This window comes from Onthophagus taurus, chromosome 1, assembly GCF_036711975.1.
Source record: "Onthophagus taurus isolate NC chromosome 1, IU_Otau_3.0, whole genome shotgun sequence".
NCBI classification, from domain to species: Eukaryota; Metazoa; Arthropoda; class Insecta; order Coleoptera; family Scarabaeidae; genus Onthophagus; species Onthophagus taurus.
The window spans coordinates 13,058,872-13,072,867 of NC_091966.1; the positions used below are offsets into that span (position 1 = coordinate 13,058,872).

Here is a 13,996-nt window from a genome sequence, read left to right on the forward strand (position 1 = left end):
TCTTTATGTTATGGTGAGCCCAGAGTTCAATAGAAACAATAGCAGAATCTAAGATTCAATAACAGAATCTATCATTTGTATCCTGTAAATGTCATTTGTAAAATATATTCATACAAAACACAATTCGTTACGTACGCCTATGGATATGTGATTATGTATAAATTCGCTTCGAAGTCAAGGTCATGAAACTGTCGACAAAGCGCTCAAAGCAACAATAATAGCGATCCTTTCACTTCGGGTTATTATTTATTCTGTGGCTGCAACACGAACATAGTAAACGTTTGATAAATTTTAAGTTGAAGTTTTAGAGAACTTCTAATTTTATTGAGAATTCTGTTAGTTGAAAATCGACAGGCGTTCTCTCTAACCAACTTCACCAAAGTCGACAATTAGATAAGTTAATTGATGACTATGGGAATGGCGTCGATGTAGAACATTTGCTTAACGAGTTAACTCCAGCTCAAGCATTATACTTTGTTAAGCTCATTGAGAATTGTAATCGAGTAAGTCGCAATTTATACTTTTTGTAATGATGTAAGAAATTACAATGTTTGAATGAACGTCAGAATACGGTATTGTGTTTTAAGTGAAAAATTTAACACCGCTAAAGTTGTACTTATCTATTTAGTATGATTATAAAGTTTGTGCTTCATTTCATTATTATTTTTTAATTTAACATTCCAGAGTGTATGAAAAAAGATCGACCCCTCATAGTTAGAATTGATTAGGGACCACCAATTTAGATTTCGCAGTCAACATTCCACCATTGATAAAATCTGCACACCCTAAGAAACCTCTAGAAAACAAATAATACTACTCAGTGATTTTCCTTGATGTAGCTCAGGTTTTTAATAAGGTTTTTAATCTTCAAAGACATCTCTGCAAGTGTTGCACAGAGTTAACTTTCCTCTTAGTTAACATGTTAACCGTTAATCACTGACCGAAGAAGAACATTAACATGGCATTTCCATTCTAAGTACTAAATCTGGTTATACAACATTTGATTAATATGTCTCAATTGAAAGTGTTAGTTTTTATGAAAAAACTACAGGTTTTCATAATTATAAGGACATTAAGATGTTTAATTATATTAAATTACTCGTTTACCTAAAGATATGACGGACATGGCGCAAATGTTGATGCAGATATGCGATTTTAGTTTAATAGCCATGTAATATCATCACCGCAACTAATCCCGTTTTTGATTTGTATTATACATAAGGACATATGTTCAATGTCATGCACTAGTCCACGTGGACTCAAGATCCCTCAAAACGTATGGATCCGTTAAAATGTCGAGGAAGAATTTCTACAGAATTACTACACTTTATCATAATTTTAATATAACTTTGCTAGCGTATTTGAAAAAACTTCTAATGATCTTTGGAGATTAGAAAAATTAAATAGTGGTGATGTCCAAGGCGGAAAAGTTCCACAAGAAAATAAAAACATAGTCAATACTAAATCCGTTAGCAATCAGTAGTATAAACGCGAAACGATTAGAAATGTTATACACCATTAGTTCATATTTTTTTTATAGAAAATCCGGAACGAAAAAGCTTGCTTTCGATTGTATTTATGCGACTCTTTTATAACCTCTTGCAATAAGAGCTTATGATTTTGAAGTTAGAATCATATCGCGAACCTACACAATGATATCAACACTTTTGTATCTGGATTCTGAGATAGTTTAGTTGAAAGCGTAGCCACCAATAAGAAAGAATTAATTTGGATTAACTCGGTTATAACTAGGGAAAAGTTTAACAGATTTTTACGGTGTAATTCTGAAGGCCGTACGAGGTTAACAGAAATGAATTTCGCATGGTTTACGAATTATGACATTTTAAAAAAAATCATATTTTCGTAGTTTTTTACAAATACCTACATATTTATTTTACAAAAATACAACATTTTGCTTATATGACGTCCTATCGGCTTAACCCATTTTAAAACCTTATTATTTAATTCCTTGAAAATCAAAATTTTATTTTAAAAATAAAAAAAAGGTGTTCCCCTTCAATAATACTGCCCTTTTTACGATCTTTACGATTTTTTATCAAATCCTCATGTGTATAAGACCATTAACACCGGGAATGTTATCGGATCTAGTAGAGAATAGTAAATGTGTAGTGTAATGGTATAAAGAGAGATAAATTGACATGGTATTACGGTTGATTTTTGCGCCCTAGGGTACAACCCCTGGGGCGAATGACTTTTGAGAAATTACATAGAACCGATTCGATTTGTTGATACGGTCGGTGATATATTAAACCAGGAGCAAGCATCCCATAGTACTATTTAGGGGAAGAGAAAGTATTTTCAGAATTCATGTGAGTGTGTTGACAAGATAAGCACGTTAAAGGTTACATGGTAAACAATTTATTAGATTCTTATACGGTTTAAATGCTTGCTTAACTATAATTCCTTTTGGTGTAATCTTTTAAGACGTTCTCTGGTTTTTCGAAGGTTTTCCTTTTGTCTTTGTTTTCGTTCAGCTTTTAGACATTTCAACATTTCAGAGTCCTGTTCGTTACAAACACCAACAAATTTTAAGAAAGGATTTTCTTTGTGACAATTTATCAACGCAAAAATCAATTTTTGACATTCTTCTGTATGTAAATGTGGCGATAAATCGGTATGCATTTCGATTAAATTCAATGCTGTAATCCGTAATGAAATTGCTTATTTTAAGTTGAAAACTATTATTTATTTGACAGTTAATTAATCAGCCAACTAAATTTATGTCAATGAATTAGAAACGGATAGGAAAGTAAGTAGAATGCACATTTATGCTCAATAGAGTAGAATCAGTTCTCGTATTTAACTCAATGTCGTTCGATGTTCGTTGCAAAAGGATGAATGGATAATGTATAATTCAAGGTATTACAATTGATTGGTCAGAGTATTCTATTGAATTTCATTCACGGTGGAATGCTATATTACAGTGCCTTTATTGTTCACGTGCCACAATTTCCATATACGGTCGCAATTTATAGGGAGGATTATACATAGTGATCTATTGTAATGATAGAAATTGCACAAGTTGAACTAACAGAATTGTTAACATGAATTAATTATTATTTATTATTATTGCTTTAATAATAAAGTCTTAAAAAGTAATGTGTAAAAATATTTTCACGGTTTTTTCATTTCCTTTTTATTACATCAAATAAATTTCAAGCAATTGCAGCGTTATGTTCACGCCAACTATTTACCACGCGATATAAAGGGATAAAAATGGGTCTTAATGCGACGTTATAAGAGTCTGCGGCAATATTACTTTCTTGATTAAGAATTTTTACCACAAATATAAACAACTTCTTTCTCCATCTAAAGCCTAAAGGAAAATTTTTCCGATTTCTTTACATCAAAACCTCAAAGCATACAGAATATGATCTATTTTAATAAAACTTACGATAATTCAATCCCAATAAAACCTTATCGTCATTCAATTTAGTTGAGATGAGAGCTGAGACAAGCAGAATTCCCTTTAGGAGCGGGATTTAATAAAAAAGTTAGAGGAGTGAGTCCCACGCATAAAAGGTATTGTCAAAGTTCGACTTTGCGAGCTTCCGCCGAGATCAGCGAATCCGTTCACCTTAGGAGCAGTCGTTCATTATATGAGCGGAAGTATTCAATATATGGCCCCTTTTTCATTCGGAAGTACGGAATCTGGTATCCCCCCATTTTTTTTATTACGCCACCATCCGATTTTTATTTTTACCCGATACCCTCCGATATTTTATAACAGCACTAACGCGTACCACTTCCAGTCTGAGTTTAATATATCTCCACAAAGACAGTTTTGATAGAAAGAATCCAATCTGTGAAAATAATATAAATTGAATAATTTAACCAACCTTATTTTATTTTAAATATATTCTAAAATTGGGTCATAAATTTATACATCGAAATCTAATTATGTTATTCCTTATTATTGATGAATTCTGTGGGAGTATATTAATTCATCTAACTTTATTCGAAGGAACTTTTACAAGATGTTAATTGAACTAGAACTAACACTACCACTGTTACTAGAACTAATGAATAAAATGTATGAGTGCGGTTATATAAAATCGTCTCATATCTATGTTATCAGTTGTAATTCTTTGAATAATAGTGTGTCTAATGAGTACCTCTACTTGTGCCCCATAAGATTCATTTCCTGACTGTTTAAGTTGCTTAAACCGATCTGCCACACCATGAATAGGTCCAGGTTAACATCAGGAGCGCGAGGAGACGAGAGACTTTTGACTGTGCAGTCCAGAATGAAGATTCATAAGTGAGCACAGAATAATTGAGTGGAGCGCAAGCTATGGAGGAGAAGGTAAAATGGAATCCAAAATCAGCATGTTTGAATATAGAACTACGTACTAGGGAAGGTTTGAGTAAAAATAAAAAGAACGAGCAGGAGAAAGAGTAAAAATGTGGAGCAAGGATGTTAAGGTGTACGAAGCTAGTGAAACATGGAATAGCAGAATAAAAAAAGGGGAATATCAAAATAGAAGTGCACACGAGATGGTTGGAAGTATGGAGACTGAACATAACGAGGAGAGAAAATGTGCTGATGAACGGATGCGATGAGGCGGGGAGGTGCAGCAGTAGGGAGAGAACACTGGGAAGCATAACAAACAGTTTCCAGCCGATAGGATCATGATTGGACAGTAGATAAACTGGAAACGAAGGACCTTTAGGTAGTAGAGTAGTAGACAAACTTCATGGTTGCCATTCCAAATGCAGTACCAAAATTAGCTAAAATTAACTGTTCCAGTACCACGATTGATAACTGAATATAACGGCAATATCTCTTCAATAAGCTGAATCAAATTACGCATTCAGAAGAAAATATTTTAACTCTTCCTATACGACGCTAGATTGCTGAGTTCTTGCATGTTTATGTGCCACAAAATCAAATCGTCGGAGACCTGAATCACAAATACTCAAAGAGGTTTGGGTAAGAGTACGTACTGAAGTTCGTTTTGACAGATTTGACCATATAATAATAGCAACTGCTAAGACTCAGAGAAAATGTGTTGCGTATGGCAAGGAAACTACACCCGTATGCAGACGTCTTAACGTTGCATTACTTGATAACTGTTCTTTAACTTTATGATAAAGAATGTAAATAAAAACAGCAAAAAGTATTTTACACCATCTTCTTTATTGTAACAAATTTAGGACGATATATATTTTTTATGTACCTATACATGAAAATGATAAATATAAGGAAAAATCAAGTTTTTGTAACATTTTTTCTTTTGAAAGAATTGTGGCAATTATTTGTGGCAAGATTTAAATTGCAAAGTTAACTATTCAAATTGTATATTGCCATACTGTTTAATATTTATGAATCAGCTGTTCAATTTTGATTGAAAATACCTTCATAACCACTATTGATTCGCTTTCCACTAAATGGGATAGTTAATAAGTGGGGCGAATACACATTTGAATAAAGAGAGATGGGATGGTTTCCCTACAGAATGCATTGGCTGTTCTAAGTATAGAGTTTTAATAAGTATTAATTTTGTCCTTCACTCTTCATCTTTTCCAAAAGTTAAGGTTAACGAAATGAAGTCCGAGTAACTAAGCAACTGGACCAAATCGACCAAACAACCTTTGAGAAAACGTTAAATTATTATTTATTTTTACAGTGTCTATGGTATGTACAGGGACACACCATAGGCACAGGGATTTTTTTCCAGTAAGTCTGTATACTACTTTACTACGGTGATAAGAAAAAGGGTTCAAGTAACATGGAATCACATCGGTTACACTCTAAACTGCAAGAAAAGGTCTAGAATTACACTGTCAAAACTCGAAATTGCAAGGAAATGTCTGAAGTGACATTGCCTAATGTATAACCTGCAAGGAAATGTCTGGAATACATTGGTTAAACTCCTAACTGCAAAAAAATGTCTGAAATTACACTTAAACAACTTTAAATTATAATAAATTGTAGATAGTTGCACTGGACAAACACCATGTTTGAAGAAAAGTTCTAGCATCAAACTCTAAATCGCCAGAAGATATCTAGAATGGCCTTGGAAAAATTCTTAACTGCTTAAGTAATACGCATTGTCACATACTAACATCGATATCACATACCGTGTTCGGATCGTTGTTTGTGCAAGTATGAACGACCGAACATACAACATTGTCAAAACATGGAATAATTTGAATTTGAGTGTAAACCACTCCAAATAATATTAGTATAATCTAATGCAAGCTTTTTAAGGAGGGAGTCTCTTTTTTTGTATCAAATAAAATGATTTCCTTAAAATCATAACGACGAAGTTTACGAAAGATAAGACATCATTTATGGTACATTAAATCTTCATTAAATTTGATTTAAAATGTTCTTTATTTTATGATGATATCTCAATTCGTTCTTGAAATACGATTTTTTTAAATTTATACTTCATAACACAAAAAATAAGGGATGATGGATAATCCAACGTCTTGGCGTTCGTTTTAATTATTTGTTGGGCAACTGATTCTTTTGCAGGAAGTGTTAAACATTGAAATTTGGTTAGTGCGTTTTATTTTAGTAAAATGACGTAAGTTTTATTTGAAATGTTTCGAGAAAACGAGTAACGCCTCGTCTTTACGTTTTTTGTTTATTCACCTCCAGTATTCCTACTTCACACAATAAATTAAGGAGGGGATGTTTGGAAGTTGATTTGCTAATAACGGGGTTTAGTTGATGTGCGGACATTTAAGGGTGATAAAGTAGTTTTGAAACACAAAACTTATTACTTGAATTAAGTGATAAATACGTGCTATATTTATGCTAAGTGTTAGGTGATGTGATATAGTTAAGATCATCGGATTGCTATTTTATGGATGTTAAAAGGTATCGTATTAATTCATTTTTTTGTCACAATAAATTAATTTATCTTTTCTTTCCAGCAGAACTTCGAAGTAAAATCCAAGGGAAACAACATCCATTCGGTGAGTCGTTTTCAATTTTATTAATTTACCAAAACATATCGGGATAATTCGCGATTTGAACGGTGTAATGTTGTCAGAAAAAAACCGTTTGAACGCTACTCATTGGATTTGTGCTTGAAAAACGGTACCATTCAATAAACTTTTACATTTTGCGCTTGAAAAATTATAAAGCTTTAATTAACATTGTCAAAACATGAAATAATTTGAAATTGAGTGTAAACCACTCCAAATAATGCTGGTATAATCTAATTCAAGGTTTTTAAGGGGCGAGTCTCTTTTTTTGAATCAAATAAAATGATTTCCTTGGGAATTTTTGGCTGCCAAATTATGTGGTATTTCAATTTAATCTTTTGCATATGTGTTCATGATATATTTACTTATTTAAAAAAAATTATTTATAGAAAATAATCTTTATATCTCATAACTATAACATTCAAATATACAGAGTTGGATTTAAAAAATCATAACGACGAAGTTTACGAAAGATAAGACATCATTTATGGTACATTAAATCTTCATTAAATTTGATTTAAAATGTTCTTTATTTTATGATGATATCTCAATTCGTTCTTGAAACACGATTTTTTTAAATTTATACTTCATAACACAAAAAATAAGGGATGATGGATAATCCAACGTCTTGGCTTTCGTTTTAATTATTTGTTGGGCAACTGATTCTTTTGCAGGAAGTGTTAAACATTGAAATTTGGTTAGTGCGTTTTATTTTACTAAAATGACGTAAGTTTTATTTGAATTATTTGAAATGTTTCGAGAAAATGAGTAATTTTTTATTGAAAGGTTGAGTTTTAAAACCAAAAAACGATTTAAAACCGCTTCGCCTCGTCTTTACATTTTTTGTTTATTCACCTCAAGTATTCCTACTTCACACAATAAATTAAGGAGGGGATGTTTGGAAGTTGATTTGCTAATAACGGGTTTTAGTTGATGTGCGGACATTTAAGGGTGATAAAGTAGTTTTGAAACATAAAACTTATTACGTGAATTAAGTGATAAATACGTGCTATATTTATGCTAAGTGTTAGGTGATGTGATATAGTTGAGATCATCGGATTGCTATTTTATGGATGTTAAAAGGTATCGTATTAATTCATTTTTTTGTCACAATAAATTAATTTATCTTTTCTTTCCAGCAGAACTTCGAAGTAAAATCCAAGGGAAACAACATCCATTCGGTGAGTCGTTTTCAATTTTATTAATTTACCAAAACATATCGGGATAATTCGCGATTTGAACGGTGTAATGTTGTCAGATAAAAACCGTTTGAACGCTACTCATTGGATTTGTGCTTGAAAAACGGTACCATTCAATAAACTTTTACATTTTGCGCTTGAAAAATTATAAAGCTTTAATTAACATTGTCAAAACATGAAATAATTTGAAATTGAGTGTAAACCACTTTAAATAATGCTGGTATAATCTAATTCAAGGCTTTTAAGGGGCAAGTCTCTTTTTTTGAATCAAACAAAATGATTTCTTTGGGAATTTTTGGGTGCCAAATTATGTGGTATTTCAATTTAATCTTTTGATTATGTTTTCATGATATACATATTTACTTATTTAAAAAGAATTGTTTATAGAAAATAATCTTTATATTTCAGATCTATAACATTCAAATATACAGAGTAGGATTTAAAAAATCATAACGACAAAGTTTACGAAAGATAAGACATCGTTTATGGTATATTCAATCTTCATTAAATTTTCTTTAAACTATTCTTTATTTCATGATGATATCTCAATTCGTTCTTGAGATACGATTTATTTTTAAATTTATATTTCTTGACAAAAAATAAGGGCTTCGTTTTAATTATTTGTTGGGCACCTGATTCTTTTACAGGAACTGTTAAACATTGAAATTCAATTAGTGCGTTTTATTTTAGAAAAATGAGAATGAAATGTTTCGAGAAAACGAGTAATTTTTTATTGAAAGGTTGAGTTTTAAAACCAAAAAACGATTTAAAACCGCTTCGCCTCGTCTTTACATTTTTTGTTTATTCACCTCCAGTATTCCTACTTCACACAATAAATTAAGGAGGGGATGTTTGGAAGTTGATTTGCTAATAACGCGTTTTAGTTGATGTGCGGACATTTAAGGGTGATAAAGTAGTTTTGAAACATAAAACTTATTACTTGAATTAAGTGATAAATACGTGCTATATTTATGCTAAGTGTTAGGTGATGTGATATAGTTGAGATCATCGGATTGCTATTTTATGGATCTTAAAAGGTATCGTATTAATTCATTTTTTTGTCACAATAAATTAATTTATCTTTTCTTTCCAGCAGAACTTCGAAGTAAAATCCAAGGGAAACAACATCCATTCGGTGAGTCGTTTTCAATTTTATTAATTTACCAAAACATATCGGGATAATTCGCGATTTGAACGGTGTAATGTTGTCAGATAAAAACCGTTTGAACGCTACTCATTGGATTTGTGCTTGAAAAACGGTACCATTCAATAAACTTTTACAATTTGCGCTTGAAAAATTATAAAGCTTTAATTAACATTGTCAAAACATGAAATAATTTGAAATTGAGTGTAAACCACTCCAAATAATGCTGGTATAATCTAATTCAAGGGTTTTAAGGGGCGAGTCTCTTTTTTTGAATCAAATAAAATGATTTCCTTGGGAATTTTTGGCTGCCAAATTATGTGGTATTTCAATTTAATCTTTTGCATATGTTTTCATGATATATTTACTTATTTAAAAAAAATTATTTATAGAAAATAATCTTTATATCTCATAACTATAACATTCAAATATACAGAGTTGGATTTAAAAAATCATAACGACGAAGTTTACGAAAGATAAGACATCATTTATGGTACATTAAATCTTCATTAAATTTAATTTAAAATGTTCTTTATTTTATGATGATATCTCAATTCGTTCTTGAAACACGATTTTTTTAAATTTATACTTCATAATACAAAAAATAAGGGATGATGGATAATCCAACGTCTTGGCTTTCGTTTTAATTATTTGTTGGGCAACTGATTCTTTTGCAGGAAGTGTTAAACATTGAAATTTGGTTAGTGCGTTTTATTTTAGTAAAATGACGTAAGTTTTATTTGAAATGTTTCGAGAAAACGAGTAATTTTTTATTGAAAGGTTGAGTTTTAAAACCAAAATACGATTTAAAACCGCTTCGCCTCGTCTTTACATTTTTTGTTTATTCACCTCCAGTATTCCTACTTCACACAATAAATTAAGGAGGGGATGTTTGGAAGTTGATTTGCTAATAACGGGTTTTAGTTGATGTGCGGACATTTAAGGGTGATAAAGTAGTTTTGAAACATAAAACTTATAACGTGAATTAAGTGATAAATACGTGCTATATTTATGCTAAGTGTTAGGTGATGTGATATAGTTGAGATCATCGGATTGTTATTTTATGGATGTTAAAAGGTATCGTATTAATTCATTTTTTTGTCACAATAAATTAATTTATCTTTTCTTTCCAGCAGAACTTCAAAGTAAAATCCAAGGGAAACAACATCCATTCGGTGAGTCGTTTTCAATTTTATTAATTTACCAAAACATATCAGGATAATTCGCCATTTGAACGGTGTAATGTTGTCAGATAAAAACCGTTTGAACGCTACTCATTGGATTTGTGCTTGAAAAACGGTACCATTTAATAAACTTTTACATTTTGCGCTTGAAAAATTATAAAGCTTTAACTAACATTGTCAAAACATGAAATAATTTGAAATTGAGTGTAAACCACTCCAAATAATGCTGGTATAATCTAATTCAAGGTTTTTAAGGGGCGAGTCTCTTTTTTTGAATCAAATAAAATGATTTCTTTGGGAATTTTTGGATGCCAAATTATGTGGTATTTCAATTTAATCTTTTGATTATGTTTTCATGATATACATATTTACTTATTTAAAAAGAATTGTTTATAGAAAATAATCTTTATATTTCAGATCTATAACATTCAAATATACAGAGTAGGATTTAAAAAATCATAACGATAAAGTTTACGAAGGATAAGACATAGTTTATGGTATATTAAATCTTTATTAAATTTTCTTTAAACTATTCTTTATTTTATGATGATATCTCAATTCGTTCTTGAGATACGATTTATTTTTAAATTTATATTTCTTGACAAAAATCAGGGCTTCGTTTTAATTATTTGTTGGGCACCTGATTCTTTTACAGGAAGTGTTAAACATTGAAATTCGATTAGTGCGTTTTATTTTAGAAAAATGAGAATGAAATGTTTCGAGAAAACGAGTAATTTTTTATTGAAAGGTTGAATTTTAAAACCAAAAAACGATTTAAAACCGCTTCGCCTCGTCTTTACATTTTTTGTTTATTCACCTCCAGTATTCCTTCTTCACACAATAAATTAAGGAGGGGATGTTTGGAAGTTGATTCGCTAATAACGGGTTTTAGTTGATGTGCGGGCATTTAAGGGTGGTAAAGTAGTTGAAAAATAAAACTTTATTACTTGAATTAAGTGATAAATACGTGCTATATTTATGCTAAGTGTTAGGTGATGTTAGTGATGTGATCATCGGATTGCTATTTTATGGATGTTAAAAGGTATCGTATTAATTCATTTTTTTGTCACAATAAATTAATTTATCTTTTCTTTCCAGCAGAACTTCAAAGTAAAATCCAAGGGAAACAACATCCATTCGGTGAGTCGTTTTCAATTTTATTAATTTACCAAAACATATCGGGATAATTCGCGATTTGAACGGTGTAATGTTGCCAGATAAAAACCGTTTGAACGCTAGTTCGTAATTCGACTACTACGGGGCGTAGCTGCCATATTGAAACATAAAATTCCTGCTATCTCAGAAAGTTAGACGATAAGATATAACTTTGACAGAATCATTTAATAGCTTGGATAATACCGCATCGCTTTCGTTTTTCGATATTTCTGATATCTGTCAAAATAAGGGAGGGAGAGGTCAACGTGTTTTCAAATATTTACATTTTAATATCTCCTGGACCATTCAACCGATTTGAATATTTTTCCTCTTGTTTGAAAGAGCATTTTATGCTCTTTAAAAGATATTTTCAGTAAGACCGTTTGGTTTAAAACAAATAAGACCGACTTGGTCACCATAAAATTTGCTAAATACTAGTAAAAACCGCATCTCGATATCTTGATCCATTCTCGACTTATAGAAGAAAATGTTAAAAATTCGTATATCTTAATCGGATCAAGTTACCATAGCAAACAAATAAGAGAGCACAAAATGTTATTACCTAGAACCATCCTTCACACTTTATCCAAGCTTAGAGCTGGTTCAAACCTACTTTTAAGTTTTGAGGCGTGATAATGATATATACTCAATGATAATAAAACAAAATAAACCAAAACACTTAGAATTACTTAAATTCTTGGAAAAAATAGCTAACAAATGTGCAAAATGAATTCCATAAATCTCAATGCATTTATTTAATCTAGGTTCGACGGAAGAAAAACGCTGTTTAAGTCTCAGCTCTGGACAAGTTTCTAATGGCATTTAGCGTTTTGTCATATTTTCCCTGGTTATTGGCTTTTCTTCAAAAGTGATCAACGTTGATTGTGTAATTCATTTTACCGGTATTATATTATATAAATTTTAAAAACTTGAGTTCAAAGAACGCACGTGCACTTTACTATTAAAGAAATATTAAAGAAAAGTATTTCTTTGTCACAATATTAATGATAATTACAAATTAAAATTCAAAGTTAAAATTTCGTAGAAAGTATTAAAATATAACAGATTGAGACGTTAAAAAGTAAAGTTACATCGGACGGACATTACAAATAAATGACACATTTACGACGCTTCTGAAGATGACGTAAGTCGAAATATGTTAAGCTGAATTCAAGAATAACCCAAAATTAAATTGATTCTAATTTTCTTCGTTTCAGCTTTCGAATGAGATATTGTTTATCAAAATTGGTTCAGTGGTTCTCTTTTTATAATCAAAATACTATACATGTAAAATCCTATCTAATTGGGGGCTAGAAAAATGGGGGCTTACTTCGCATAGGTTAACTAATTCTATAAAATTCTATACTCACGTAGCAATGAGATATTTTAAAATCGATAACAAGAACTATAACTTTATTATGCATGATAGGTGATCAATCATATTATATGGGCGCAGATGGCGAACAACGATCATTAACAAGATATCCACCTAGATGGGTGGTAAATTAACTCGTTTAAATGGTTAGCGAAGCACATCCTTATAATAATCGACAAATATTTACGTATCGAGAACGACTCGGATATTGCTGACTCATTTTCCACGTGGTATAGTGGCGCCTAATAGACTGTTAAACTATCGGGGCAATAACGAATGGGGCTCAAAATTGCCCCGGGTTGTATTGTGTCCGGTGCCATTACGCGTCCCATAAACTGAACGCCTGTACGTCTAAATCAATACGTCTCAGAGTAGAGGCGAAATTGAATTACGCCGGGTTTAATTAGCGAGCCCGAGCCATGGGCTCCACCTACAGCGGTGTTAATTGAAATTGCCGCGTTTACATTCGACCAATGAGCGACTACTAAATGAGTTATTGCGTTATCTTTGAAAGCGTATTTCAATTTAGTTGTTACCAACCAATTTCCTATTATAAATTTACAAATACTTTTGATCTCCATCTAAGTTTAAAGCTACCAAATCATTTCCGGTTTTATAAATTAAGGGAGAAATTTTATTTTCGACTCTAAAAGTAAATTGAAAATTCTTTTGCTGATGGAACGTTGAAACATCACGCACGAGTTGTTGAGTCGCGTCGGACGGAATCACTAATGTTTATGAAAGGAGCTCCAATAACAACAACCATAAATTTCGCAAGTTATAAACGTCCGGTCGGCATCGGAATTTATGGAAAAGCGCGAGCGGTTCGCGATTCCCTTGTAAAATAACGCCGAACGAATCGTAAAATCAATAAATTCTGAAATTAGTTTACTGCGGTTGTTAAACGAATCGAGCGTTCTAATGCTTATGGTATCACGTCTAAATAAACAATTCGTATATGTATACAACAAGTTTA

The 13,996-nt window shown here is 31.4% G+C and overlaps 1 protein-coding gene across 1 annotated transcript; it reads right to left on the minus strand.

Moving 5' to 3' along the window:
- Nucleotides 1-2,363: 2,363 nt before the first annotated feature.
- On the minus strand, nucleotides 2,364-2,703 carry LOC111413773 (COX assembly mitochondrial protein 2 homolog). The gene has a single exon (XM_023044876.2). The coding sequence runs from the start codon at nucleotides 2,641-2,643 to the stop codon at nucleotides 2,416-2,418; it is 228 nt and encodes a 75-aa protein (XP_022900644.1). The 5' UTR covers nucleotides 2,644-2,703; the 3' UTR covers nucleotides 2,364-2,415.
- Between the last annotated feature and the right edge of the window lie 11,293 nt (nucleotides 2,704-13,996).

Excerpts from the sequence above, each read along its gene's own strand:
- LOC111413773 (XM_023044876.2), bottom strand. The coding sequence starts at position 2,643 with ATGCATACCGATTTATCGCCACATTTACATACAGAAGAATGTCAAAAA.